The 27871-nt window shown below is 52.8% G+C and overlaps 1 protein-coding gene across 4 annotated transcripts; it reads left to right on the forward strand.

The window, feature by feature from the left end:
* The first annotated feature begins 245 nt into the window (after window positions 1–245).
* F8 (coagulation factor VIII) lies at window positions 246–27457 on the forward strand. Of its 4 annotated transcripts, XM_059824214.1 has the most exons (27): window positions 246–611; window positions 4334–4458; window positions 4760–4882; window positions 5390–5602; window positions 6646–6717; window positions 7191–7292; window positions 9206–9427; window positions 9706–9940; window positions 11029–11203; window positions 12187–12280; window positions 13849–14060; window positions 14364–14514; window positions 14655–14864; window positions 16170–17804; window positions 18102–18942; window positions 19257–19422; window positions 20266–20472; window positions 21075–21303; window positions 21394–21576; window positions 21784–21900; window positions 23161–23232; window positions 23556–23641; window positions 24132–24287; window positions 25117–25261; window positions 26150–26298; window positions 26618–26794; window positions 27028–27457. In XM_059824214.1, exons 1-27 carry the CDS (start codon window positions 460–462, stop codon window positions 27181–27183), a joined length of 6405 nt encoding a protein of 2134 aa, XP_059680197.1. In that variant the 5' UTR covers window positions 246–459; the 3' UTR covers window positions 27184–27457. The 4 variants fall into 4 exon arrangements, with proteins under 4 accessions (XP_059680197.1, XP_059680196.1, XP_059680195.1 ...); XM_059824213.1 differs by having other exon boundaries at window positions 12187–12285; window positions 13854–14060; window positions 16170–18942; window positions 19254–19422; XM_059824212.1 differs by having other exon boundaries at window positions 16170–18942; window positions 19254–19422.
* Window positions 27458–27871: the final 414 nt, after the last annotated feature.

The raw sequence follows: 27871 nt of genomic DNA on the forward strand, positions 1-27871 counted from the left end.
CTCCTTCCCCTCTGCAGTGAGAGAGAAGGTGGGACCAGGCAGACACCACACCTAAATTCCCCTTCCTCTGCAACCCTCCCTTTCCTCACCTCCCTCCCAGACACAGGCCAGGACACTGAGCCAGCCAGGTCCTGCAGCGGAGCTTACTGCTGCACTTACCCTCCCTTTCCTTTTGTTTTTTCCTCTCCTCCTGTCACTGCCACCCCAGAGGAAGAGAGGGAGAGTCCATTGCTCGCACGCTCCTCTCTGCGCTAACCCGCTCAAGCGATTCCTCTCCTGATGTCTTTGCAAAACTCTCCAGCTCTCTGACTGAGCCTGTGGGTGCTGGCTTTAAATCATCATCTCCTGGGGATTACCACAGCTGGATGAGAAGATAAAGGCTTTTCTCTCCTATTTCCTTTCTCATTCCTTCCTTTTCACTTTTCCTCCTGAAGTCAGAGTGGTTCCTAGAAGGCAGGCATGATGCTGGTGGGAGCCCTGCACAGCCTCCTGCTCCTCTGCCTGGTTGAGGAGGGCATCAGCAAAGTCAGAAGATACTACATCGGTGCAGTGGAAACCAGCTGGGACTACAAGCACAGTGATCTGCTCTCCATGCTGCAAGCATCTGCAGGGTAAAGCTCTTTCTATTGCAATTCCAGCACCCTGCTATGGGTGTTCTCCCACCCTGGCATGCACAGCACTGTGAGCTTGGGTCCAGGGAGGCAGGTGCATGGGGACGACCTGGCAGGGTGGGTGTACTGAGCTGCTGGTACAACTGGGAATGTTTGTTTCTGTGCAACAGGGAGTCACTAAGTGCAATCCCTGATAATACACAGGTGGAATAAATCTGCAGAGAGATTTGCAGACCTGCTCTACACTGCTTTATCTTAATGCCGTTTGCCTGCGACCCTTTAAAGTCTGTGCTCAGAGCCTGTGCTTTCTCTTCTGCTCTGCATCCTGGGAACTCTGGGGAGATGTGAGGGGCAATAGGGTCCTGTGCCTCCCTCCCTGGGGGCTGCAGAGGGAGGTTGGCTGTGCCCCCTCTGACATAAGTCAGAGCAGCAAAGGGGCTCCACTCTGTCTGCCCCTGGTAAAACCCAGATTTAGTTTTTTAAATCTTTGTGTATGTTGCATTGCTGGGACTGACATTTTTCTTTTAGGGAATGAAAATAATTTTTATTGTTTAGGCAAAGAATGGTGTTTGCACACAGTGACAAGAAGGAGGAAGGAATGGTGGTTTTGCCCAAATACTTTGGAGTAGGAAAGAAAAACAGCAGTTGCATTGCTCAGGCATCAGGACAGTGTTGTCTGGAGACACAGCTGGCTTGGACACACATGGCTGTGAATGGGCTGTTCTGAGCTTAGCATGGGGAGCAAAGCTGGACAGCTACATCCCCTGTGGGTAGAGGCATACCCCTTCCCTCTGCCCTGCTGCCACATCCCCTTCCCCAGGCTCTGTGATGGGACGACATCAGCCCATGGCCCTATCTCAGACCCACTCTGGCTTGAGCAGCGAGGAGCTGTAGTCAGGCACTGGAAACCAGGCTCCGGTGACGAGCCAGGTCAGCCTGACTAAGTGCCATAGTCACTGTATCAGAGTTACGTTGTTTCCCCTCCTCCCCCACTTTGGTTACTTCAGTAGGAAAATTGCATCCAGCACCCCTCGTTTTACTAACGCCCCCCCTGCTCTGCTTTTACTAACGTTGTGCTCAGATCCATTAGGCTATGGCAGAGGTGAGGTCACTCACACTGTTGATTCAACCCTGTGGCTTTCCATTTCAGCACTGGCTTTAAGGACGCACTGGTGCACTGTTTCTGATCCGGGAGTGACTCAGGGACCTGGCTCTGCCCTGGGGACGAGCAGGGAATCGCAGGCCAGTCTGAGATCACTTGTCCTTCTCTAAAACGGGGAAAGATAACTTTGGCTTTCTCAGAGGGACTTGGTGGCATGCTCCACCCCGGACAGGCAGGGCATGCCTGGGCAGCGTGGCTCCTGGGGAAAGCATGGTGGGAACTGGGGCTTGCTCGGCGTGGCTGTTCCCAGTTGGATGACTGTGCCTTTTCCCTGGCTCTGCAGCCTCAGCCCGGTTCTCCCCACACGGGGAAGGCACAGGAAAATAGCCAGGCTGGGGTGAAGGGGCATGCAGGAGTGAGCCAGGAGGTCATGGCAGGAGCAGAGCTGCCGCCAGAGCTGGGGGTGCCTCCAAGCTGTGCGTGGGGGTGTCTTCTGCTCCACCCATTCTCACTCATGGTACCAGCATCTCACGGCAGCCCCCAAGGGTGTACCTCTAGGCGGGACCTCCAAAACTGCCGCATGTATCTAGTGGTTTCTCTGGCACTTTTGTGGAAAGCTCTGCCTGGCACACCAGGCCAGAGCTGCTTATGCCTTCCCCATGATTTCAGTTTCTCTTCCTCCCAAACAACCCTACCAGCAGGGTCAGAGCCAGGACCAGCACATCCTGTGACGGCCCCAGGGATCTCAGCTCCAGCTCAGAGCTGGCGGCCACGTAGCAGCAGCCCCGGGTTTGACTGCTTCAGCAGCACAGGGTGTTTACCTTGGCTGTCTCCTGGCTCTGAGAGATGAACAGATAGTGCGGCTAACAATGCTGATTGAAGGCGCCAGGAACTTATCTCCCTGCCTTGGCTTCAGCTGCCCTTGGTGTAGGAAGTCCTCGGGGACCCCTGGTGGAGAGGACCGGCCAGAAGCACTTGGATCAGACGTCCCTGCACCGAATTCTGGCTCCTCGTCCCTTGCAAAGGCTGCCAGGCTCTGCTGTGCCAGCTGAGACCTAGCACTGAGCCCTGATGTCACCAAGTCTCCTCCCAGCCATGCCTCCACATGCCAGCAAAATCCCTCTGGCTCCAGAGGATTTCTGCCTTGATTACTGCAGAATTAGCAGGACCAGACCTTTGTATCTCAGGGATGTATTTTCAAAGCTGGGCTTTCTGTGAGTTAGAGATTAAGGCACAGCTTCCCAACAGAGGACAGCTCAGTGCCAACAACACTGCCACCTCCCAGCATGGGGTCACCCTGGAGAGCAAAGCTTGGTCCAGACCCTGCTGCCATCAAGCCAGGAATGGTAACGGCTCATGGGCAAAGTGAGCTGAATGCAGTGGCCTGCTCAATGGCGCCGTGTCTACTGGGGGCTACCTGTCAGCCTGAACGTGGGGTTATAGCCGTGGTGGTGTGAGCTGGGCGTGCGTGGGGTTTTTGTGGGTGCCCATCCAGCTCTGTCCCCGGGGAGGGTGAATCCTGCTCTCCCCACAGCATCCTCCAGCTGCAAGTTGCTTCCAGCTGGCGGCACAGGGGCAAGTGTGCGTCGACCTTTCCTAAATTTGAGTCACTCTGGCTCCTTCCTCTTCCCCTTGAGGAGGAGTCGCAAAGGGAACCACTGCTTGAATGAAGGCTTAGTCAGAGGGAGAGAGCAATTCTCCCTGTTTCTTCAGAGTGAAGAAAGTACCACCTGGCTTTTCCTCCAAGCAAAACAAGGCTGGAAGCAGTCTCTGTCTGGTTACTGGAAATGGTCTCAGACCTGGGACTGATAAGCCAGCCTCTAAAATCCCTGGAGAAATTCATGGCTTTGTTATCCTGATAAACATGCTGGATTCCTTCTGGTAAATGAATTTGTTAAGCCGCTTACAGACAGAAAGTGGCCAGTGGAGATAAGTGGGGTGTGAAATGTGTTCAAGGCTCCTTCATCCTCCTGCGGCAAGGAGTGGTTTTTTAGGGGCTGGCTGTAAATCCCAGTTTGGCCAGAAAAGAAACGAATGTGGGGACATTGTTCAGACTGCAGAGCAAACTGCTGCGACCTGCCACGCAGCCCGACGCAGTCTCTGTCCCAGGGGGAGCTGGGGAGGATGCTCGAGGTTATACATGATGTGATGTGACGTGTCTGCCACACCTGAAGGTGCTGGGGATGCGGTGGGGGGTGGCTGCAGGGCAGAGGACACCGTGGCACTGCTATTGCAGCACTCCCAGTGCCCCGGGTCTCTGCTGGCAGGGAAGCACGAAGCCGGGCAAGGCACAAGGCAGGAGGCCAGCAGCGATGCCTGTGGCTGTGCCCCCTCCCGGCTGCAGCTGGGTACGGCGCTGTGCCTCCTGCCCTTGTGTCTTCTTCCATCGTGACTAACACCATGACATTAATCACTGCCACGTTGTCATCCATGAACCGAGCAAAACATTTCCAAACACACCTGGGGGGTTGTCAGGAAACCCAAAGGACACAACAGGGTGAGCGATCCCTGGGGCCATCACGGCACAGGTAAACTGGCAGGGAGGGGAGGAAGAGGATGGCTGCTGCCCACCCATGGACAGGACTGCGCAATCAGCCTTGGCGTTTCCTTCCTCCTGCAGCATGTCAAGGCAGCCGGGCCCACAGCCCCCCACACCTGGTGTCCCTCCACGGTACAGGAAGGCCGTGTTTGTGGAGTACCACGATGCCTCATTCACGCAGCCCAAGCCCAAGCCAGCATGGATGGGTAAGAAGCACCCGCAGCACGGTGAGCCCTAGCTCTCCTTGACAGCAGCCAAACTCATCCTGGGTTGCATGCTGGCAGCTCCTCAGCCAGGAATGGGAAAGCACCTGGGTAGAGTCCCAGTATGGCAAAGCTGCTGGGGATGCAGGGACCCTTGCTGGTGCCTGAGCAGTTGATGCTGCCATGCTACATGAGGGCCAAGCGCTAATTGTGCAGGTGGAAAGCCCAGACCCTTTGGGACCCATGGCTGGGTGTGAGGCTGCCTGACCTGAGCTGCCTGACCTTGTTGTCTTCCCCCTTTCAGGTCTCCTGGGCCCCACCATCCGAGCAGAAGTCTATGACATGGTAGTCATCACATTTAAGAATCTGGCCTCCCGCCCGTACAATATGCACGCTGTTGGGGTGTCCTACTGGAAGGCGTCAGAGGGTGAGTTGGGTGATGGCCAGGTGAGGCAAGCCTTTGCACAGCACCTCCCACTCTGCCACCTGCCTGCCAGGAGGGAGCGCGTCGCTCCCTGACCCTGCTATTCATGTCCTTCTACAAGGACAGATGGTCACAGAGATAGTTTAGCCTGGGGGAACAACAAGACCATGCCCACCCCAGAAATGAGCTGAGATGAGCAAACAGCCCAGAGCAAATCCATATTGGTTATAGAGGTAATACATAGGTTAAACCTGAGGATGGATGCTTAGGGCCAGGAAGACTCTGCCCTCCAGCATCAGGGCAGGTGGTGGGTGCATAACCCAACAAGCAAGTCTCCGGCATAGCTCTGCTCACTTCCTTGAGATCAGCCATCGCCGGTGGGAGTCGGGCTGGCCCCGGGGGCTGGGGTGGAGAGAGGCTGTGCTCTGGATTGGGGGAAGAGGCATTTCTGTAGCCACAGTGTATTGGGGATGAACCTTCAGTGACATGTGGCTGTTCCTTTGGCTTTAGGTGCAGGGTATGAGGATGAGACCAGCCAGCCAGAGAAGGAGGGTGACAGGGTGGATCCAGGGAAGACATACAAGTACATCTGGGAAATCCAGCAAAACCAGGGCCCAACAGATGGTGATTCACCATGCCTGACCCACTCCTACTCCTCCAACACTGACAGCGTGAAGGACATCAACTCTGGTTTGATCGGAGCCCTGCTCGTGTGCCGACCCGGTAAGGACAGCCCAGGATGGGGACAGGTCACAAGCAATCGTGAAATGAAAAGCAAAAAAATGAAAGACACCTTCCAGAGGCTGAACATGACAGTGGAGTCAGTAAGCTGTGAGCAACAACAGCACTTTTGGGGTTTGGCCCTTTCCTCAAAGAGTCCCTTCCCAGTGCAGGAGCCAAACACACTTTGGATTTCCCTGCTGGAGAGAAATAGCTTGCTTCTTTCCTTTGCAAGATTTCAGAGAACAGATGAAATCTTCCACCTTGTATCTGAACCTTATATATCCATAAAGTGAATTGCTATGGAGGCATAAATGTTTGTTTTTCCTTCAGAGCTTCACTAAGCTGTGATAGTTCAGTGTCAGCCAGGGTGCTCTGTCAAACAGGGTTTTGTCGGAAGAACTATAGGGAAGTTTGTATCAGCAAGGGTTAAGGATCAGGCAGGACACAGGGGGCACTGCCTGGTCCACAGTACATGTGCATGCTCTCCTTCCTTGGTTAAACATGGAGGTGACGAAATCATGACTGTTAATATTTGCTAGGTGCAAAGCACCAATAAGTGTACCTGGGGTGGGATTGGTCACTCCTGGTTGAGACATCTCCTGGAGGCAGTTGTCCAGACCCCTCTGTAGTCACTGGAGAGGAATGGCCATGAGTCACCTCCCCCCAGGGCACTGTCTGCAGGCTCCGGTGACTCACCAGGAGCAGTTTCTTCACTGATGGAGGGAAATCTAGATGACAAACGCAAACTAGACTAGGGGGCTAGATAAAATGGACTCTTCCAGGTGACTAAGTGGATCCTGAGAGCCTGTGAGGGGAAAGCAGCACAAACTGACCTTTCAATGCCTTCTGGGGGCAGCTGCCTCTCAACCATGGGCTTTTGGAGACTACAAGGCTGGAAACAGGGCTGTGCCAGTCATGAGATGTTACAAAAGCAATCCACAGCCATCCATACCAGTTCTTGGAGGGCACAAAGGGAATTCCCTGTGGAGATGGACATGGTGCTTGATGACCTTTAAAGAGATCCATCCTATGGCATCTTGCAGGGACCCTGGCAAGCGACAGGAACGAGGATGTGCAGCAAGAGTTTGTGATGCTCTTCGCAGTGTTTGATGAAGGTAACGACCCTGTTGACCGGTGTCAGACCCTGAAGTCAGCCTGGCCCGGGGTGCATGCTTTGGCCATGGTGTGACTGCAGCTGCTCAGCTCCCACACTGCCTCCCAAGTGTTTGAGCCTTGTACAGCTTCCCCCCAGCCAACGTGCTCCTGGTGCAGTACTGCCACTCCTTCTGTGCCCCAGGTGCAGGGAGCTTGCAGCCTGCCCCCACCCCCCGACTATCCCATCCCATGCTCTGGACTTGTTCCCATCACGCAGGCTAAAGCTGCAGGGGAGTAATGCCCTGTCACGTGCAATGGTCACCACCACATTCATGCAGAGCCTTGGCCAGGTCTTCTGTGGATTTCTGACAGGCACCACACATCTGACCTCTTTGGATTTTGGCTTTCATGCTGTTTCACCCCAGTGGGAAGGTTTCCTTTTTCTTTGAAATGCTCTCAAGCGAAAGCTGACTGCATCCTCCTCTCTCCACAGGGAAAAGCTGGTACTCTGAGCCCGGCTCCTCAGCAGCTCCTCAGCCCCACAACAGGACAGAGCTGCACACCATCAATGGCTACATCAATGGCTCACTGCCTGGTGAGTACCGATGTGCCGGGGACAGGGCTGGAGGGCATGGGAGTTGCTAGGAACAGGGATGTATCCAGGTCTGTAAACTCAAGGTAGCTTGTGAAAGGATGTGAGAAGGGACATCAAGAGGAGTTTCCCAGTGATGGATCTGTTAGGCTGTGTTGACCCCAGGTGGACTATCATATCTCAACTCCATTTACAGTGGAGCAGGACCTGTTTCTGGCTGTCTGTGTTGCCAAGTGCAGCTGACCTCCTTGGAGGTCTCCAGCAATAGTGCTGGTAGCAAAGATTTTCACCTCTTGTAGCCCTGTGAACAAAGCTGGAGTTAGCGTTGAGGGGAAAATTCAGCTCTCACTAGCCTGGCTCTGACAACACACCTCTGTAGGATTTGGGGAATAGAATCATAGAATCATTTAGATTGGAAAACACCCTTAAGATCATTGAGTCCAACCATAAACCTAACACTGCCAAGTCCACCACTAAACTATGTCCCTAAGCACCACATCTACACGTCTTTTAAATACCTTCAGGGATGGTGACTCAACCACTTCCCTGGGCAGCCTGTTCCAGGCAACAGTGAATACATTTTTCCTAATATCCAATCTAAACCTCCCCTGATGCAACTTGATGCTGTTTCGTCTTGTCCTATCACTTGCTACTTGGGAGAAGAGACTGACACCCACCTCGCTACAACCTCCTTTCAGGCAGTTGTAGAGAGCGATAAGGTCTCCCCTGAGCCTCTTTTTCACCAGAAAAGCAAAAGAAAAGGCCATTTGTGGTCTCAGTGAAGACAACAGTTAGCATTCTCTGATGTTTTTCTGGGAGAAGGTCCAGAGCTGCCTGAGAGTGAAGAATATCCAAGGCAAACTGAGAAACACTGTCAAGAGAGTCATTACCATCAACATCCTTGGTGAACCACACCCTGAAACCTCCCACCTCGACCTGGCCATTCTCCAATAAAAGGCAAAAGCAAAACTCCCTTGAATTCCCTGTCCTGGTGGATCCATGGAGCTTAAGAGCTAGGCAGACCTCATGGTCAACTGCTTTGTCTGCACAGTGGGTTTCTCCTCGAGAAGGTATCCACGTCTGCCCAGCAACCCCCATCTGGCTGCGCGACCTGGCCTGAGAGGTGTCTGATGGAGAGGTGGCAATGGAGAGCTGAGGGCCTCAGGAGCCTCCACCCTGTCTCCTCCTGGGCTCCTGGGGTCTGTTCCAGTCACCTATCGAACTCAGTGCCAAAAACAAGTGCTTGACTCCGTACTTGACTTTGTTTGGCTTCAGCTTCCAGGAACTTGTTCTTCTTGTTCACTTCCCCGCTAGATTACAGAGCCCTTCAGCACAAACTAATTTCTCCCCAGGAAAATATTTTTACAATGCAGTCAAGTCCTCTCCCATTTCCTAAGCACAATGAGCTCTTTGAGTCTCTCAGAGGAAGGAATTTTCTCCAGCCTCCAAATAATCCTGGTGACCTCTCTGACCTTTTTGGGGTATTTCAGCTACTGCTGAGGACATGCTGGAGCCCTGCCCCAGATGCAGTGTTTTAGTATCAGACTTGCCAGTGTTGTCATCAGACAAATGATTCTCCTTTCCAGTTCCCGATTCCCCTGTTTACAGAACCAAGGAGAACATCTACCTCTTTTGCCATTGCATCCCACTGTGACCTCCCATCAGCACACTTCCCAAAGCCCTTGTCAAAGTCTCCCACTCTGTAAACCTAGTCTTATCTCAGGGGGGTGATGTGCCCTGTGCCTCTGTTTTGCTCAGACAGTCCACGTTCACATGTGACTTCTCCAGCTTGAAGCCACCACCTTGTGGGGCAGGGGATTCTACTCAGCACGTGGCTCTGAGTCCATGACACCAAGAGTGGGGACAAGGGATGGACACAGTGCTGACTCCTGGGTGCTTTCCTTCTCTCCTGGCAGGTCTCACACTGTGCCTCAAGAAGCAGGTGCACTGGCACGTGATCGGGTTGGGCACTGGGCCAGAAGTCCACTCCATCTTCTTCGAAGCCCACACATTCCTGGTGAGAAGCCACCGTCTCAGCAGCCTAGAAATCTCCCCTGCCACGTATCTCACAGCCCAGACCATGCCAGGAACAGCTGGCTGGTTTCGGATGTTCTGCCAGATACAGTCCCATCAGCAAGGTAACTTTATTCTGCAAGAGCTCAGGGGAAAGAAGTTCAGGGGATAGCCCAAGCTCAGGGTTCTATGCAGTGCTTTAGCTCCAAGGCCTCTCCTGCTCCATAGTGTTACATCTGCATGCAATCTGGCCCGTGACCAGGATGGCATTGGTTGACCCATGCAATGGCCCATTTGACGGGGACAGTAGTGGAGAGGACATCTCTCAAGCAGAGCCTGGGGGAGTGCGTGCCTGTGCTAGCTTGTCAATGTGACCCTTTCTGCCCGGCTTGTCTGAACCCAGCTGGTATGGAGGCCATTGTGAAGGTGGAGGAGTGTCTGGAGGAGCGCCTGACAAAGATGGGGAAGCTGTCAGATGAGCCAGAGGACATGGATTACCCTGAAGAAGATGAGGAAAGTTATCATGTGATCCAAGTGCGCTCTTTTGCCAAAGAGAAGCCTGTGACCTGGACTCACTACATCGCAGCTGAGGAAATGGAGTGGGACTATGCCCCCATGAAGCCAGTGTCTCTGGACAGGTGAGAGTGGGCATGTGTGCCCATGAGGCTGCTCCTCGAGGCAGCCCTGCTAGCTCTTCCCCTTTTCCCCAGAAATTTATTTTACTTCTGCCCAACCTGGACAGTTTTGTTCTTCCTTATTAACACTAACAGTATGGATGCAGGACAAGAATGTTCTTGAGGAGGCCATGGGAAGGCAGGACCTGGCTTTGCTTCATTTTACAAAATGTCCTGCAGAGTCATTTTTCTCTGGGGCATTTGTCTTTCTGTTGCCCGGGTCTCTGCGATCAGCCCCTTCTGAGCAGGCAGCAACACCTGGTGACCCTTCTTACCCTCCAGCCAGGAGGCCTTGCACAGCCAGGACATGTGCCCACAGCCCCAGAGTGTGGGTTTCCTTGCCCTGTCTGGAAGGACCTGCGCTAGATGGCAGAGGCAATTAGCCGCTGCTGTCTCACTTCTTGGAGGGAGAGATGATGCAAGAGCATCTCAGAAGAAGTACCTTAGTCAACACTGTATGGCAATAACACTTGTCACCAGTCCTGATGTCACTCTGCTGACACAGGCTGTGTGGGCTAGGGCTGGCTTGGCAGTGGGGTCACCGGGTTCTGCCCTAGATGGGGATCCCAGCTAGAGGCCACTAGTGCAAGGCATGTGGGGCAGAAATCCCCACCTGCAGCCCCTTGCTGAGTAAGCCACAGCACGCGTCCTCTCCGGCTTAGGGCTGTCTTTACTCCTGCAAAGGAACTGGGATCATCAAGAAAAGGCAGCTGCTCTGTTGCTTTATGCCCGCATACTGGGCATGTTCTCTGACACAGGACAACCTGCCATGCTCTCAGCTCTCACAGTCGCCACTCTCTTCTGAGACAGGGCAGTGTCAGCCCAGGGCTGTTACTGTGCAACCTAGTTGAAGATTTCTCCATTAAAGAAGCACTGAATCACTTGAAATGTTATTTCCCAGGATGCATATTGTGATTGCAGGCATGGGTGTCCCCATTGTGCACTGGTAGTCCCCGGGCAGCTGCGTAGATCCTTGGACAATGGAGGGTCTTGCTCTGGTTCCGACAGCATCCCGCACGTGGTCATTTGCTCTTTCTCTGCCTTACCTGCAGAAATATCACGAGCCTGTTCCTGGAGGCTGGCCCTCAGCGGATTGGTTCAAAGTATAAAAAAGTGATGTTTGTGGAGTACGAGGATGCAACCTTCAAGAAGCGCAAGGTGTCAGATCAATTGGACAAGGGAATTCTTGGGCCAGTCATTAAGGGGGAGGTTGGAGATCAGTTTAAGGTAAGAGAGAGATTGCTTTTGATGAAAAGGCACTGTAAGGGGAAATTTCAAAGCTTGATGCAATTCCTCCTAATAGCTCTTGGTTTGTGGCTAAAGTCTGACATAAGTCCTTGAGGTTCTCTCTCAACCTCCAAAGTTCACCAGAAAGGCCGATGTTACTGAAAGCTAAAGCTAAATAATCTCGGTGAGATCAGCAGAGAGGCACAGGATATGGCCCATTCCCCTTGATTTGACTTCATTGCAGGCATCTTAGGAATCATGTGAATTAATCCATGACACATGGCATCCAGCACCTTCCTCTGAGGCAGGACTGTCCTCTCATCCTCCACTCTTCTCCATCTATGTGCTCTTACCATACAGTATTGGGGACTGTCGCTTGTGTGTCTCCAAGTGCCTCTACTGACCACTTGACTTGTTTGCTGCTAGGAGGAATGGGATGATTTCCAGGAGCTTCACATTTCTGCTCCCTGCCTGGGGTTCCCTGTGCAGTTGTGGGCATGGAGCTGAAGGTAACGCTAGTGGCAAAGCTCCAGCAGAGCTATTTAGAGAAATAAATGAAGGGCTTCATGCAGTGAAGTGGGGAGCACTTTGAAGCTGTTGACTGCTGTGCATACTTAGTGTCTTGGTCTTCTGAGGCCTCCTGGATTGACTGACCTCTTCTGTCTCATATGCAAAGTGAGACTAAAGACAGCAGCTTTCCCTTTAATAAAGCAGGTATTTTCATGCCTTCCCTAAAATGAGCACCTCCTGGAAAGATGGACAGTGTAGACTGTTAGAGAAATAAACAGTTGTTTCTTCTGTTCTGACTCCTACTTTGTGGTCCCAGACACATCTGGGTTCCTCCCCATTGAACACTGGCAGGTAGCTGATCCCAGAGCACTGCTGCCCAGCATTTCCCTCCCTGTGAGGACACTGAGGGCAGCCTTGAGGGCTCACAAATTTCAGAAAGTATTAAATGTTCCTGCTGGCTGTCCTCATTTCAGATCGTGTTCAGAAACCTGGCAAGCCGGCCGTACAACATCTACCCTCACGGCCTCACCAGCGTAAGGCCATACCACGCCATGAAGCCCTCTCAAGGTAAGGCAGGACACAGGAATTTGGGACATCACTTGGCCACTGCAATTCTTCTGGGCCAGGAAGGCTTTCTGCAGCCCATGGTTAGACTGGTTGTCCAACCCATCCATCCAAGTGCCTGAGCCCTGCAATCCCTGAGATGATGATTCTTGGTTCGTGTCCCCTTTGGTGCCATGTAACCCTATCTTTAAAGAAGGCTTGGATGATGGCTGGAAGAAGGGGCATTGTCAACCAGAGAGCTGGGACCATGTTGTTTGGTCCACCCTGGAGGCCTCCGCTTTCTGATGAGGCAGGAACCACCCTGGTGATTCTGCCTGTGTTTGCCAGTTTGCTTACAATCCTCATTCCCTGGGCTCCCCCCTGCCCTGCTTTAATGTGGGGGGGTTCATTACGATTCAGACTGTCCCTCTTGCAGCTTTGCAGTTTTTGCACTGGGGTTGTTGAGTTACCAGGTTCCTTTCCCAGAACTCTTTTCATCCCATGCCGGCATGCTCCCCCCAGGATCACAACTTGTGCAAGGCCATCCCACATGCCACCAGAGAAAAATCCTGCCCCATCCCTCTCCCTTCCTCCTCTCTGCCCTTTCGGGTGCATCACAATGACAGGCACAATTGCAGAGGCTGGAGAAAAGCTCCTCTGCTGCAGCAGAGGTGACAGAACCAGGGTGGCAGCCAATAAGGAGTTCAGCAAACTAGGTCAGCTTTGTGACCCATTACTATCTAAATTAAGGTTTTCCTTCAGGGGAGAGTCAAGACAGTCCAAAGGGCAAAGCAGCCCAACAGCTGGCAGGACTAAAGAAGCCAAGCCACGTAAGAGAGCCGGAAGCCCTGTCCTTGCCCCTCTGTCAACATCCCCTAGCCAGACAAGGCTGACCAGATTTGCCAGCGATTCAACTCTGTGGAAGTGGGCCAGTCGTGGGCCTGAAGCCACAGGGATGATGCTTTTTAGGGGAGTGTAAATAAAAAGAGCTATTCCTACCCTGACTGACACATGAGCTTTGCAAACCATGCTCTTACAGCAGGTCAGCTGGGCACTTGGAGCTGAGGAAGGTCTTTTCCTAAGGCTACATCAGTGCAATATCCTGCTGAAAGCTCAGGGGATTTATTTGCATTTCAGGTTTCCTTTTGTTCCTTCCAGATCTCCTCCTTGCTTTTCTCATGGTCTAGCTGTATTTGCTTAAAAATCTATCTTCCCTTGCTTTGTTTTTCACCCATTTCAGCCCAGCCCACCTCTGTACCTTCATCCACAAACTCCTCTAGGCAGCCCAGAGCCCAGACACAGCTGAGACTGGGCAAATTTTCCAGTTTGCAGGAGTTTCAAGGGCTTTCAAAATTAGGCATATGCCTCTCCATCAGCAGGTCCCAGGGGCTCCTTTTGTCCAGATCAATTTTCCAGGCAAGCGCATGCTATTAGTCAGTGTGACATCCCAGGGTGGGCGTCGGTTTGGGTAGTTTTCTACGCAACTTGTGTGGTCCAGAAACCTCCTTTCTGAGCTCTTTTAAAAAGCAGGATCACTCATTGCAGGAGCAGCCCAGACCTAACTGATCTGCCCTTGAACTGTGCGTTGCCAGATAAGGACGTGAAGGACATTCCTATCCCCCCTGGCCAGTCATTCACCTACAGCTGGAGGGTCACCCCTGAGGATGGGCCAACACAGGCGGATCCTCGCTGCCTCACCCGTTTCTACTACAGCTCCATTGACCCTGTCCGAGACATGGCCTCAGGCCTGATTGGGCCCCTCCTGATCTGCTTTAAGAAGTCCATGGATCAGAGGGGAAATCAGGTGGGTCCTTCCTTAGTCGCCTCAACTGCCAGTCTGAAATGCTGGAATAACTGCAGTGGGTGAAATATTTGAATAAAACCAAATTTGTCTGTCGTGTTCTCTTCAACCCTACCATCAGTTCCAATGCCCCTACCTTCCCCATCCTCCCTTGCATGATTCCTTCTCTCCAAACCCAGACCCTAACTCCTGTGAAATAGCAGTAAACTGCTCCCCATGCACCCAGGCTAAGACCTGGCAGCTACACTGGGCCCCGAGGGCTCTCTGATCAGACCAGGGATAACCACTTCTCTCTCCACCTTCCAGATAATGTCAGACAAGACAAGGTTGGTGCTCTTTTCGGTCTTCGATGAGAACCGCAGCTGGTACCTGGAGGAGAACATCAGGCGGTTCTGCACTGACGCAGCCCATGTGGATACCCAGGACCCCCAGTTTTATGCCTCCAATGTGATGCACAGTGAGTGCTCGGCCAGGGCTCCCTGCAAAGCCCTGGCAGACACAGGCTCAACCATGCCCCAGGGAACAAGCAGGCAACATGCTCAACAGCCATGGGGGAATCAGGTCCTGATGAAATGTTTCACTCCTACTCTCTTCCAGCTATTAACGGCTTTGTGTTTGACAACCTCCAACCAAAACTCTGCCTGCATGAAGTTGTGTACTGGTACGTCCTGAGTGTTGGGGCCCAAACAGATTTCCTCTCCATCTTCTTCTCTGGAAACACATTCAAGCGCAATATGGTCTTTGAGGATGTGCTTACCCTTTTCCCATTTTCTGGAGAAACGGTCTTCATGAGTTTGGAAAAGCCAGGTTAGTAACATGGGCTATTCTATAAACCATGGGCTTGGCATCACAGCAGAGATAGTGAGCACCTCCAGCCAGGCCTCTGGTTCCCGATTGCCTTTTGGCAGCCCAGAGACCAAAGGGATGCACAACCTGCTGGAACAGCAAAGTGAGAGGCAATGATTAAATACTTCCAAATCTTAAATCAAAGGAATTAAGTTACTGAATTTCACTTCATTAATAAGGTGTGTTAAGGTCACACATGCTGTTAAGCCAGTAAGCTGGCTGCAGTAAAAGTGAGCCCCATGGACCTTGTATCTACAACCTTGGCTCCAAGCATGGAGGTCAAGGGGAGTGGCAGTGCTGTCACTGCTGTGTTTTCAGCCACTGGTCATGGCATCCCGTTTATCTCCACACCTTTGCAAGGACAGAAATTGAAGCCATGGAGAAGTCCTTGGAAGGATTTGCTTCAGAGTTCAGTTTTATTCCCCACCCACCAGCATTTTTCCCTTCGCATTTGCAAAAGTGCAAGTAACCATTTCCTCGCTCACAGAGGAAACGCAGAGTTTACCATGTGATTGCAAACACTGATATGATGGTCATGAGCGCTGCATCCTGAGCCAAGCTGACAGGGTTTCTAGATACCCCAGGGAGCTTTCTAAAACCCAGCCAAACATTGCATCCGCTTGAGCTCTGATTTTTGCCTGCTGATCTGAAGCAAGCAAGCAGCTCAGCCAGCAGCAGATGACAGCTCTCTCCAGCGTCAGAGCCTGGTTATTACACACCTCCTCACCCACGCTTGGCACCTGGAGAAGAGGTGCTCACTGCAGGGAGCAAACTTGTTGGCTGGGGATGTGAGCAAGAGGCAGCCTTTTCATTTCTTTCTCCTTGAGTGGGAGAGATGTGATGGCTGTCTCTGGGAGAGAGGTGTATTTGACAGCACCAGCATGTTTTTGGGGGTGGATTATGGTGATTACTCTGCTTCTGGCAATAACCCTGGATGCTCTGTGGGTTCTCGGTGTATTAACTGTTCTCACCACGCTATTGTTGGGGCCTTGCAGGTGTGTGTAGCTTGCTAAACTCTGGCAGGAAACACTGGCCCTGCTGATGGTTCTTGTCAGGACTGGCTCTGATGTTGCCAGCAACCTTGATGTCTTGTGAGTCCAGCTGTAAGATACTCTAGGGACTATGAAAACATGAAATCATTACCATGAACCAGAGGCTGCCTGAAAATATAGGTTGCATTAGCAAGGAAGCAGCATGGGGATGGCAGCTTTTCTGATGTCCCACTGTAGTAGGCTGATGGTGTCCTCTTGTATTCTCTTGAGACAGGCATCTGGACGCTGGGGTGCCTGAATCCTGATTTCAGAGACCGAGGGATGCGCGCCAAGTTCACAGTCTTGCAGTGCCAGCTTGAGCAATACCCTGATGGGGAAGATTACGTGGATTTCGAGGAGGAGGAGGGTGCCTTTGACTTCCAACCCAGGGGCTTCTCTAAAAGAAAGAGATGGCACAGGCCATGTGTGAATGAGCAACCGAACAATGTCACCTCCTCCAGAAATGAGACAGAGAAGCCAAGATTGTGCTTGACAGAACCCGGCCATGGGACCCTCCTGAGCAACGGCAGGATTTCTGATCCCCCTTCCAATGACACACCAACACTTTTAGGAACAAACCCACATCCACCTGATATTTTCAGGTCTTCTCTGCCAGAGACAACCTATGAGCCAGTGCCCTATGAATCCTTCCTGGAAGATGAAGAAATATTGTCAAAAATCATCAGCCAGGATGAAGGTTTTGGAGCTCTCCGACCTGGAGAACACTTGGCGAGTGTCAGTGGAAGGGTCCATGGTACTGTGAGCTTAGAAGAAGGTCAGCAATGGCTGCAGCAAGCCACACCAGCTCCAGAAGATTCTCTGGAGGGAAAGAAGGTGACAAAAATCTCAGAGGTGCAGGAGCCAGTAAAAAGGACAATGGTGCAGTTTGGTGGTACATTAGAGATCCTGGAAGCAGAGCCTCAAAAGACAACTACTCATGCCACAAGCTTGTGGGACTCAATTGCTTATGCTGCTAGCAAAGCTCCTCTTCAGGAGAACAGGAGCTCATTTCACCAGAATGACCTGGAGCACAATCTGGGACTTCAAGACATGTCTTCACAGGGTGCTGAGGACAAGTTGCTGAGAGGGGCTGATAAAATATCCTTAAATCTATACAAATCAAAGGAGACAATCAATACAGAACCAGCTTTAAGTACTGATCATAACTCTTCCTCCACACTGGACAATCCTTCTGCAGCTTCAGATGAGACAAAAGACAACAGGACTTCTCATGCTGTGGTTCACAGTCACACCAGAGAAAGCAATTATTCATCAAATGAGCTAGATGCTAGGCTGGAAAAAAGACCTCACAAAGTGGTTTTGCAAGGCTTTTATGAATCTTTTGAAGAGAAAAATGTTTCTTTGTCAGACCAGGGACCCAGCAAACCTGTACAAGAACAAATTCTCAAAGATGAGAGTAACTCCTTGCCTGCCAGAAGATACACAGAACAAGAAGGCAGTGAACTTGCCAAAGGCACAAGCCTTCTAAAAACCACCTTTGCACACACCAATGACCTTCAGCCTTCCAGCTATATGACGGAAGAGAGGGATGTATTAATCTTGGAGGCAGTGTTTCAAGATGCTACAGCTGCTAAGGAATTGCCAGAGATGGACACTCTTGCCTTTCCTGAATCGAATATCGTGGCCAGTGACACAAGGCAGTTCCCAAATGCTTTCTTAAACAGCCCTGAGCAGTTTCTGAGACACAGAGCTCCAGCCCCAAGCATAAGTGGCCCCGACTGGAAGCCTCGACAAGCCAGGTCACTGGAGAACAGAAGCTTGATGCATGATCCGGGTCTTCCCAACACCAGCTGGCCTGCCAACAGGGAGTCCCTCTCAGAGGGTAACAGAGCAAAACAGGATCTGGCCAGCCAGACCCCTGAGACAGCAGTGAATAAGAAAGCCCCAAAGGCATGTAGACCTCATTCCCCTTTTTGCAGTGCTCGCTTCAAAAAGAGGTCCTTGATATCAAGCGACACTTTGCCTGAGGTGACGGTGGCCCAGCAAAGGCTGGAAGAAAAATCAAACATGTTTGAGGGGAGACTACACCCAGGCAGGGATGCTCCACAGGCTGTGCTTGGAGATAGTGCTGACGAGATGCATCCTGAGGGGAGGCCAAGCACAGATGGGGGTGTACGGAGCAGCAGTGAGGGGACCCAGCACAAAGGACGCTCCTTCCCCACGTGGGGAGCACTGGGGAGTGAGGCAGCGATGGCAGCAAGCAGCTCAGAAATGCAGGCTGCTGCTGTGGCTGCAGACCTGGCTTCAAATTGGGACCCGGTCTCCCTGGGGGCAGTGGGACATGCCAGGGGCTTGCAGAGCCCAGCTTTGGCCAAGATGCAGCCAGGCAGAGGTGCTGTCTGGGGCGCTCCTGGGAGCAAGCAAGCCCAGGGGAGAAGCCAGATGGAGGAGGAAACAAACTCTGTGGAGCATCTGGGTCAGTTCAGTCCTCAGCCTCAGCAGCTTAAGGCCAATGCCACGGAGGACTACGTGCCTGAGAGCACGTCTGGGCAAAACCCAGGAGAAATCCCTATGAAACCAGGCTCCAAAGAGAACTATTCCCTGTCTCCAGGCAGCCCTGCTCGCAACCACAGCACTACCAAAATAGCAGGCAAATATGTGCAAGCCAGTCTGGATGGATGGCAGGTGCTCGGTTGGGAAGATGTCCTCAGAGAAACTGGGAAGAGAGAGGGCCAGGGCCTAGGACAGCCCAAGGAGGATGGGGAAAGCAACAGCACAGCTGGGAAGAGGAACCATGCCCCAGGACATAGGGAGAGACTGGCTCTGAACAACGGGACCCATTCCAGCCCCTTAAGGCCAAAGGCTGACAAGCCAGACTATGATGAGTATGGTGACACAGAGCAGACCATGGAGGATTTCGACATCTACGGGGAAGAAGAGCACGACCCACGCTCCTTCCAGGGGGAGGTACGGCAATACTTCATTGCAGCAGTGGAGGTGATGTGGGAATACAGGAACCAGAGACCCCAGCACTTCCTAAAAGCCACGTAAGTGTGACTGTCCCTCATGTATTCCTCCTGCACTGTGTGGCATGGCTTGATGTGTGAGCTGGCATGTCCTGGCAGGCAGAATCACAGGTCTATGTCTGTACAACCTAGCCAAGCAGCCCAGGGGAAGGATGCTCCCAGCGCCTCCCCTCCACCTCGGGAGTTTTTTAACTCCAGCAACCTTGAGCTTCCTTGCAAGTGGCTCAGGGATGCTCTAGGCTCTGCATCACCCCTGCCCTACAGCAGCCCTGTCATGGCTGCCCTCCCTATGGGACAGTATCACCTGATTTGTTTAACTGCCCTCACCCCAGCAGGGACCCCTGGAGCGGCAGGAGGAAGCCTTTCCAACAGTACCGCAAGGTGGTTTTCCGAGAGTACATGGATGATACCTTCACGCAGCCACTGCTGCGGGGAGAGCTGGATGAGCACTTGGGCATCCTCGGGCCGTACATCAGGGCAGAAGTTGAAGATGTCATCATGGTGAATTGAAAGTTCCCATTTGCTATAAAACCTGAACTCCCCCCATTGCTGGCTGTGCTCAGCCAGAGGGAGTGCTGAGGTGGGCCTGCAGGCTCTACGATGCCCGTGGGTTCACCTTCAGGGCTCAGGGGCAGGAGCTGCCCCGTTGGCATCCTGCGTGGCACATGGCTGGCACCAGGTTGGGAGGCAGAGCCACCATTCAGAGGGACCTCAGTGGCTAGAGGAATGGGGCAGCAGGAACCTCAGAGTGTTCAGATGCAAAGCCCTGGATCTGAGACAGACTCAGCCCCTGTAACAGCACAGCCCAAGCAGCTCCTGGGCTCCATGGGGAGCCTCTTAGTTGAAGGGATTGTAAAAAGGGTAATGAGCTAAGCAGGGCTCAGTACAGCTTCTTTGGGTGGTCTATGTGAGGGCAGGCTCAGGCTTCCCTCACCACCAAAGGTCCTTCAGCACCCACCTAAGGAAGAGGTGAAAGGCTCTTCACACGGCTCAGGACTGGTATGCCTGAAGAAGTTGCCCGGTTTTCACTGAAATCTTCACCAGGATGGATTCAGCACCTTTGGGTTCCAGAGACAGTAGTGTAGCTGTTCTTGCTCCCATTGAGCAGGGAGAGGGTCTCATCCTGCTGACATGACCAGGATGCACTTTCCACTTGGGATCCACAGCTTATGGTTCAGCAGGGGTTGGCCATTACATGGGGCCCAGCTGGAGGTCGGGGCACTGGGGACATGGCTGCCTCCTTCCCACAAGCTGGCTGGATCCAACCCCAGGGTCCAGGGCACTCTCAGCACTGCACCTAGCCCCCTCCCGTACTCCCTTTGCTTTGCCTTCCCTCCGGTGCAGGTTACATTCAAAAACCTGGCCTCGCGGCCCTTCTCCTTCCACTCCACACTGCAAGCCTATGAGGAGGTGCAGGACACAACGCAGGGTGGAGAGGTGGTGCAGCCTGGCGAGCTCCGGAAGTACTCCTGGAAAGTCGTGCCCCAGATGGCACCCACCACGCAGGAGTTCGACTGCAAGGCCTGGGCTTACTTCTCCAATGTGGACCTGGTAAGTGGGAGCCTGCTCCATGGGGCATCCCAGGAAGGAGAGATGGGCAGCATGCCTGGTCCTGGCTGTGAGGTCAAGGCTTTTCCTATGGTGCTGTGCTGAAAGCAGCCGGTGGCTGTGTAGATTCTCAGGTGTCTAATACAGTGATGAATGCGTGCTGGCGCTTTCTCTTCTCTTTCCTTCTCTTAATTGGGTTTTTCCCCCTTTCCCTAGTTGTACCAGCTTATGAGACTTGTAAGGAACTAGCATTCTGCAGTCCTCTACCCCTCTGCCACATCTGGCTGAATGTGGCCCATGGGTTCCAATGTTAGTGCAGTAGGGACTGTTGGACAGTTTGACAGACAGACACCACTTATCTTGAAAGCACATGCAAACACTTGATGCACAGCCTTTCTTAGGCAGGGGCAGAATGGGGGTCCCCCAGTGAACACAGCATGTCCTTCCCACCCTGCACATGCCATGCCCTGTGCACAAGGGGGTGGGAGCCAGGCCAGGGATGCCACACAGGGCCACACACAGGGCCACCACTTTCCTTGCTGCTTGTGGGCATCAGTGCTGCCTCCCCCTTCAAGGCAAACCCTTTTTTCCCGGCTCCCTGGCAGGAGAAGGACCTGCACTCGGGCCTCATTGGGCCACTGATCATTTGCCGCCGTGGGGTGCTGAGCTTCGTTTTCAGGCGGCAGCTGGCTGTGCAGGAGTTCTCCCTGCTCTTCACCATCTTTGATGAGACCAAAAGCTGGTACTTCCTGGAGAACATGGAGAGGAACTGCCGCCCTCCCTGCCGCATCCAGCAGGAGAACCCTGACTTCAAGAGAAACCATTCTTTCCATGGTGAGGACCCTTGCCCTCAGCCTTTACATCCCACAATCTATATTGGGATGGAAAAACCCTGGAGCATCTCCTGACCTCTGCCTTCCCCAGCCATCAATGGCTACGTGAGTGACACACTGCCCGGACTGGTGATGGCTCAGCAGCAACGGGTCCGATGGCACCTCCTTAACATGGGCAGCACTGAGGATATCCACTCTGTCCACTTTCATGGGCAGCTGTTCAGCGTGAGGACTAGCCAGGAGTATCGCATGGGAGTCTACAACCTTTATCCCGGTGAGATGCAACACAGGCACTGTGCACACTCCAGCTGCTGGCAGCTTCATGTCCATGCCCATTAGGAAGTGCCAAGCCTGCAGGGGGTTAGCAAGGAGGGGGAATGGATCTGGAAGAATCTGTCTCTGTGTTTGCACGGCACTTGGTACTGTGGCATCCAATTACAGCCAGTAACTGCCCTCTGCTCTGCTCTTCGTTCCCGGCCAGGTGTCTTCAGGACAGTGGAGATGTGGCCCTCACATGCTGGGATCTGGCGGGTGGAGTGCAAAGTGGGAGAGCACCAGCAAGCTGGGATGAGTGCTCTCTTCCTCGTGTACAACCTGAGTGAGTGATCATCTCTGTGCCCTGGCCCACTTGCTGCCATGGCCACGGTCAGCATGTTTTTGAGCTCCCTCCCCCAGGGCTCTCAGCATTTCCCCTGGGGTGGCCCAAGTGGGATCTTCTGGGTTTTCACTCTGAAAGGCATGGCTTCAGCCCTTGCCACCCTACACAGCCCAGCAGAGAGCACAGAGTCAGGGACACGGTTGGGCTGAAGGCTGGGAGGCCAGCTTCATTTACCTGCAAATATATGCCCCCAGGGCTCTTGTTTTCCAAAATTAAGGGTCCCTGGATCTCCTGTAAAATGCAGTTACCCAGCAACTACATGCACATGCTGATGCCTGCCCGTGCTGTCAGGAAGGTACAGTGCCTAGCTGCCTAACTGCATATCAAGGGGTAAACTGAGGCATGGAGTGATGGCAGGAGGCAGCGAGCAACACTGCCTGACTGCAGGTTGCTCTGATAGTAACAGCCCCAAGAGCAACTGCAAAATCCCCAGGAAACCTCTGACTCCATTCACCCCAGAACAACACGTTTCTACCTCACCATAAGTAAGCACTGGGGGAAGTGGTTTGTGAAGTAGTATTTTATCACAAAGTGACAGTCTTTCTCCTCTTCCTAAAGGAGTATTAAATGTCAGCCAGAAAATATTTCCATATGTTAAAAATATGCTTAAGATTTCAAATTCAGATTTTCCCCAGAAGCACTTGCCATGCAGCAGAGGTGCCAAGCTGTGACAAGTCGCTAATAATAATGGTTATTATAAGAGACAAACATCCCTGTGCTCAGCAGACCAGAAGAGAGACACAGAGAGAGAGGGGTGTCAGGCAGACTTTCCTTTAGCGAATTTATATTTGTTTTTAAAAGATGCTGCCTAGCAACAAAAAGGCCCAGGAGCAAGACATGGGTACAAGGAAGAGACACTTGTCAGCATTGCTGGGAGATCAGGACATGGGAATGAGAGGTCAGGGACTCAGGGACAGGAGTTTGGCAAGAGGCTGCTGTGGCTGATGCTGGGAACTCTCTGCTGCTGACGTTGGGGTCGGGAGCAAGAACTTCCAGCACCTGTAAAATTCAGGGATGGTTGTGGAGGCATCTGAAACCCACCGCTTGATGTGAGACAAACAAGCCTGGGGGCTCCTTGAGGCTTGAAACAACCTCCCTGAGCCTTGAGACTGCTACCCAGCCTAGGCTTTTCCTTCAAAAGCCTTATTATCTAATCAACTCTCCCTGTTTTTCACCCTCCTTCTCCCTGTTTGGCTGCAGACTGCCGAAACGCCCTCGGCCTGGCCTCGGGCCACATTGCAGACTCTCAGATCACAGCGTCGGGGCAGTATGGTGAGTAGGGTTGTCGCTGCAAAGAAGGCAGGTGAGGTTGGGGCAGCTTCAGCCAACACAACTCATGTGCTTGCCTGCCCAAGGCTCTGGTACACCGGGTCCCTGGCAGAGTCCTTCCTCCATCCATGCCCATGTCAGCATCCCACTGGGGACCTGGAGGTGCCTTCCCACATGTCTGGCCCATCGTGTCAGTGCTCTGGCAATGTGGCTATTAAACCCTAGGGGGATCCTCAGGCCCATCCTGCAGATGGACTTCTCACCACCTCAGTCTGGGCAGCACAAGGGGCCAGCAGCACCCTCATATCTGTGCGCTCTCCTTGCAGGTCAGTGGGCTCCTTACCTGGCTAGGCTGGATAACACTGGCTCCATCAATGCTTGGAGCACCGACCACAGCAACGCCTGGATTCAGGTAAGAGAGGCCCTGGGGGTGCAGGCACCACTGGGGGCATTGCAAGAGCACGCTCATGGCTGATGCACAGTGCAGAAGGACCCACACGGATGGCCAGTGTCTCCCCAGCTACATCCTGCTATTTCCCCTCCTCCCCCTTTGGGAGGAGAGCTCTGAGATCCTAAAGGCGGTTGGTCTGGCCATGGTTGCTGCTGGCCTGACCCCCAGATCCATCCTCAGTGCAGCAACCGCTTGATGGTTGGGCTGCAACATCAGATTGTGCAAAAATCCCCCAAAGACCAAGTGAGAACAGCTCACCTCTCCAAACAGCTCTCCCCTGCCCTCTCCCAGCTGTTGGCTGACTTGTACCCTTATGAACAGCCATTTTAACTAGTTTCATAACCTGTGCTCAGTTACGTCACGAGGAAGCAAGTTACATGGGTTTACAATGCATTGCCTGAACATGGCTTGGGTTTTCCATCAGAAATGAATCCCTGACTTTTGTTCTCAGGTGGATCTTTTGCATCTCATGATTATTCATGGCATAAAAACCCAAGGGGCCCGACAAAAGTTCTCCAGCCTTTACATCTCCCAGTTTGTTGTCTTCTACAGCCTTGATGGGCAAAGGTGGAGGAAATACAAGGGGAATGCCACCAGCACCCAAATGGTAAGGCGAACGGGTCTTGAGGACAGTGCCTTCCCAGAATGGGGTCTCTTGGGGTGATGAAGTCTAGGGAGCTCTGTACACAAGGCAGAGATGTCCTGAGCCCCTGAGATATTTGATTAGGGCAGGAACAGTGAGCATTCACTGCCAGGATGACTGAATCGCAGATCACAGATCTGCAAGGGACTTGCTGTCTGTGTCCATCTGTCTCATTTTAAATTTACTGAGCTATTTCCTTCCACGATCTCAGGTGGCTATGAGATCCATCACTTAATGTTATGTTGCATTTTACTTAGAGCTAGGCATAAGATTTTGCTTGAATATCTTTTATTGACCCCAAAGGCAAATTTGGCTTTCTAAAAACATTGTGCAGCTGCAGATGATTTGGGGGATGTCTACTTGTTAGAAAAACCCACAACCTAAGTATGCATAAGCTGATAATTCCAGTGGGAGAAGAAAAGTATCCAGAAAAGCCTCCATCATGTACATCAGCTGTGGCCAAAACTTTTCCCAGGTTCAAAAGTCCCAGGACTGACTTTTTTTTTCTTCTTTTTCTCTCCTCTGTTTGGTGAAAATATAAAAACATGTTCATTTGCACAGAGCCTAAGTTTTTCCTCCTCCTGTTTCTCAGTGGTTCACCCTGATTTGGCCCATTCACACTTCTTTGATCTGAATCACATCTCAAATCATTTCCCTGAGCTGTCGTTCTCTTGTAAGGGTGGTGATAAGATACAGAAGTGCCAGACAGAAATGTTCTTCTCCCCATTAATCCTTGTCCTGTCTAGCTGTCTTTCCACTGGTACAACAATCCTTTTTCTCCCTTTCCCTGCAGCTGTTCTTTGCAAATGTAGATGCAACCGGAGTGAAAGAAAACCGCTTCAACCCTCCAATCATAGCCCGATACATCCGCATTAACCCCACTCACTACAGCATCCGGACAACGCTGCGCATGGAGCTCATCGGCTGCGATCTGAACAGTACGTCCCACCTCCGGATACCATGTACCAAAGCTGGGGCCTGATCCAGTGGGGTGCTGAGTGCCATCTCCACGTGTTTCAGGACTCCCCAGACAGTTGTGGAGGAGGAAAGAGAAGCTGGAGATGGCATTGAGATGTTGGGGGGACAAAGCTGGAAAATCTTGTTATGGTCTTAGAGATAGCAATACCAGAGGGAGAGCATGGGGCCAGCTCTCACCACTGCTTTTTGCTGACCTACCAGAAATCTCCAGCAGCAGCTAAGCTGATAGCTGGGGAGCTGCTGGCTCAGTCTGGGGGAGCAGGGAACAAGCAGAGACAGATGCCATCTGGCATTTTCCTCTGGTTTTGCCACTCCAAGGTTAGACTACTCTGGCCCACAGTGTGACCCAGGGCAGTGGTGCTCTAGGATCCTTTCTTTAGCTTCGCACACCAGCAGGGCAGACTCTCCAGCAGCCAAAAGCAGCAGTGGCTGTGCTGTCACCCCATGCCACAAGCCTGCCAGCCGTCTCTGAGGCAGCTGTGCACATGCACACCTCATCACACCATGTGCAGGATGACTCCCTGCCAGGTATTCTTCTCCTTCCCCTGGAAACAGGTTCTCCTTATGCCCTGGCAGATGCACAAATTCTTCACATTCCTCCTACATAAAATATCCAGGGAGAAAAGAAGATGGGACGAGTGGCAAGTGTAGTTTGGCACTCCCCAGCCAGAGCCATGCTGCACACAGGAGTCCTGAGCAGTGCAGGGACCATGACACTGCAGCAAGGCACAGGAGAACCTGTAACCAGGGAAAGTGCATGGAGGGCAGCTGCAGCAGTCAGCAGCCAGAAGGCACCTCCATGATGGGTCTGTCCCTGCCCTCTGACAAGCATCACTCCTCTCTTCCAGGCTGCTCCATGCCTCTAGGAATGGAGAACAGAGGGATCCCTGACCAGCGCATCTCCTCATCCTCCTACAGCACCAACGTCTTCTCCAGCTGGTCACACTCCCAGGCCCGCCTGAACCTGCAGGGGAGGACCAACGCATGGAGGCCAAAGGTAGCCCATGCAAGGAGATCCCCAGGCAGGCAGCTGGGGCATGGGCAGGCAGGTGGGATCCCAGCAGTTGGGCTGGGTGTTTGCAATCTCTCCTAGCCAGGGCTGCGTGGGGAGCGTGTAAAGCCACATGTGTCATGCAAGCTGCCTGCACACAGGCAGGAGAGTTGCTGCACTGATCTAGCACCCAGCAGCTCCAACCAGATGCCTGGTAGAGCAGGTGAAGCCCAGGACTATGTGCAGGGCCAGCTTGGCTTCAGCTGCAACGAATGTGTCTTTCTCATTGCTGCTGAAGGGTTGAAGGCAGTCTGTCCTTCCCCAGACCAACAGCCCCAGCGAGTGGTTGCAGGTGGACTTTGAAGTAACCAAGAAGGTGACTGCAATCATAACCCAAGGTGCCAAATCTGTCTTCACCCACATGTTTGTGAAGGAGTTTGCTGTCTCCAGCAGCCAGAACGGCGTGCACTGGAGCCCAGTCCTGCAGGACGGCAAGGAGAAGGTAGGCAGAGCTGCTCCATGGCCAGAGGCAGCCGATGGCCACCCCCGTGGCAGAAAGCACAGCCCGTGGCAGCAAACATGCTCACAGGATTTTTTGCAAAAGCAGTGGGCCGGGCTGTGCTTTTTCCTCCCTAAAGCCTTCCCAAGTGGTCCTTGTCTGGGTTGGTCAAGTCCTCAAGTCATGGGCTTACCATACCAGCAGAGGAGAGCGCACCCCTGATTTCTCTTCTCCAGATTTTCAAGGCAAACCAAGACCACACCAGCACAGTGATGAATACCCTGGAGCCCCCCCTCTTTGCCCGCTATGTGAGGATACACCCCCGCCAGTGGCACAACCACATTGCCCTGCGGATAGAGTTCCTCGGCTGCGACACTCAGCAGGAGTACTGATGGGTGCAGGGCCAGGCACGGGCAGCGCCAGCGCAAGGACCTGCATCCAACCAGACACTGAACTCTCACCAAAGCAGGAGCCGGCCCTCCAGGGCCCTGGCCATCGCTGCTGCCTGGGAGGAGAAGGTCTGCAGAGCTGTCGAAGTGGCTGGCTCGTTATCAGCCTCTTCCTGTCCCACATCTACCAGACACCATATAGTCAGACGTAATGCTGAAGAATTAAACAGTAATTTTCCAGTGTAATGCTGAAGAATTAAACAGTAATTTTCCAGTATCTCTCTGCACTTCCGCCTCTGCTCCAGCCTTGGAGTCCCTAGGGGCTCAGTCAGCATTACCAACAGCTAGTAATTAATTAGCCCCAGAGCTTCTCAGCTTTGTTTTGCACAAGCTCCTTCTGCCCAGGCACAGTCCGGGTGGAGGAGGAAGCAGCAAAGATAAGGGCTGGGGGAGGAGGCCCTGCTCCAGGACCCAGCATCCATTTCACAATCAGTGGGGATCAGTGGCTCAAGGGAGGCAGCACTGGGCTTTGGCCCTTCACTTCCTTCATCTCCTTCCCATAACACTCTTGCTGCCGTGGCTGGGTGCCACCATCCTGCTTTCCATGGCTGCCTTGAGCAAGCCCTCCTTACTTGCTCACTGGAAGAGTTCTGTAGGTGCCTGTGGCTCCCAGGGTCTCTGGTGGGAAGTT

Source organism: Gavia stellata, chromosome 14 (genome assembly GCF_030936135.1).
Source record: "Gavia stellata isolate bGavSte3 chromosome 14, bGavSte3.hap2, whole genome shotgun sequence".
Lineage (NCBI taxonomy): Eukaryota > Metazoa > Chordata > Aves > Gaviiformes > Gaviidae > Gavia > Gavia stellata.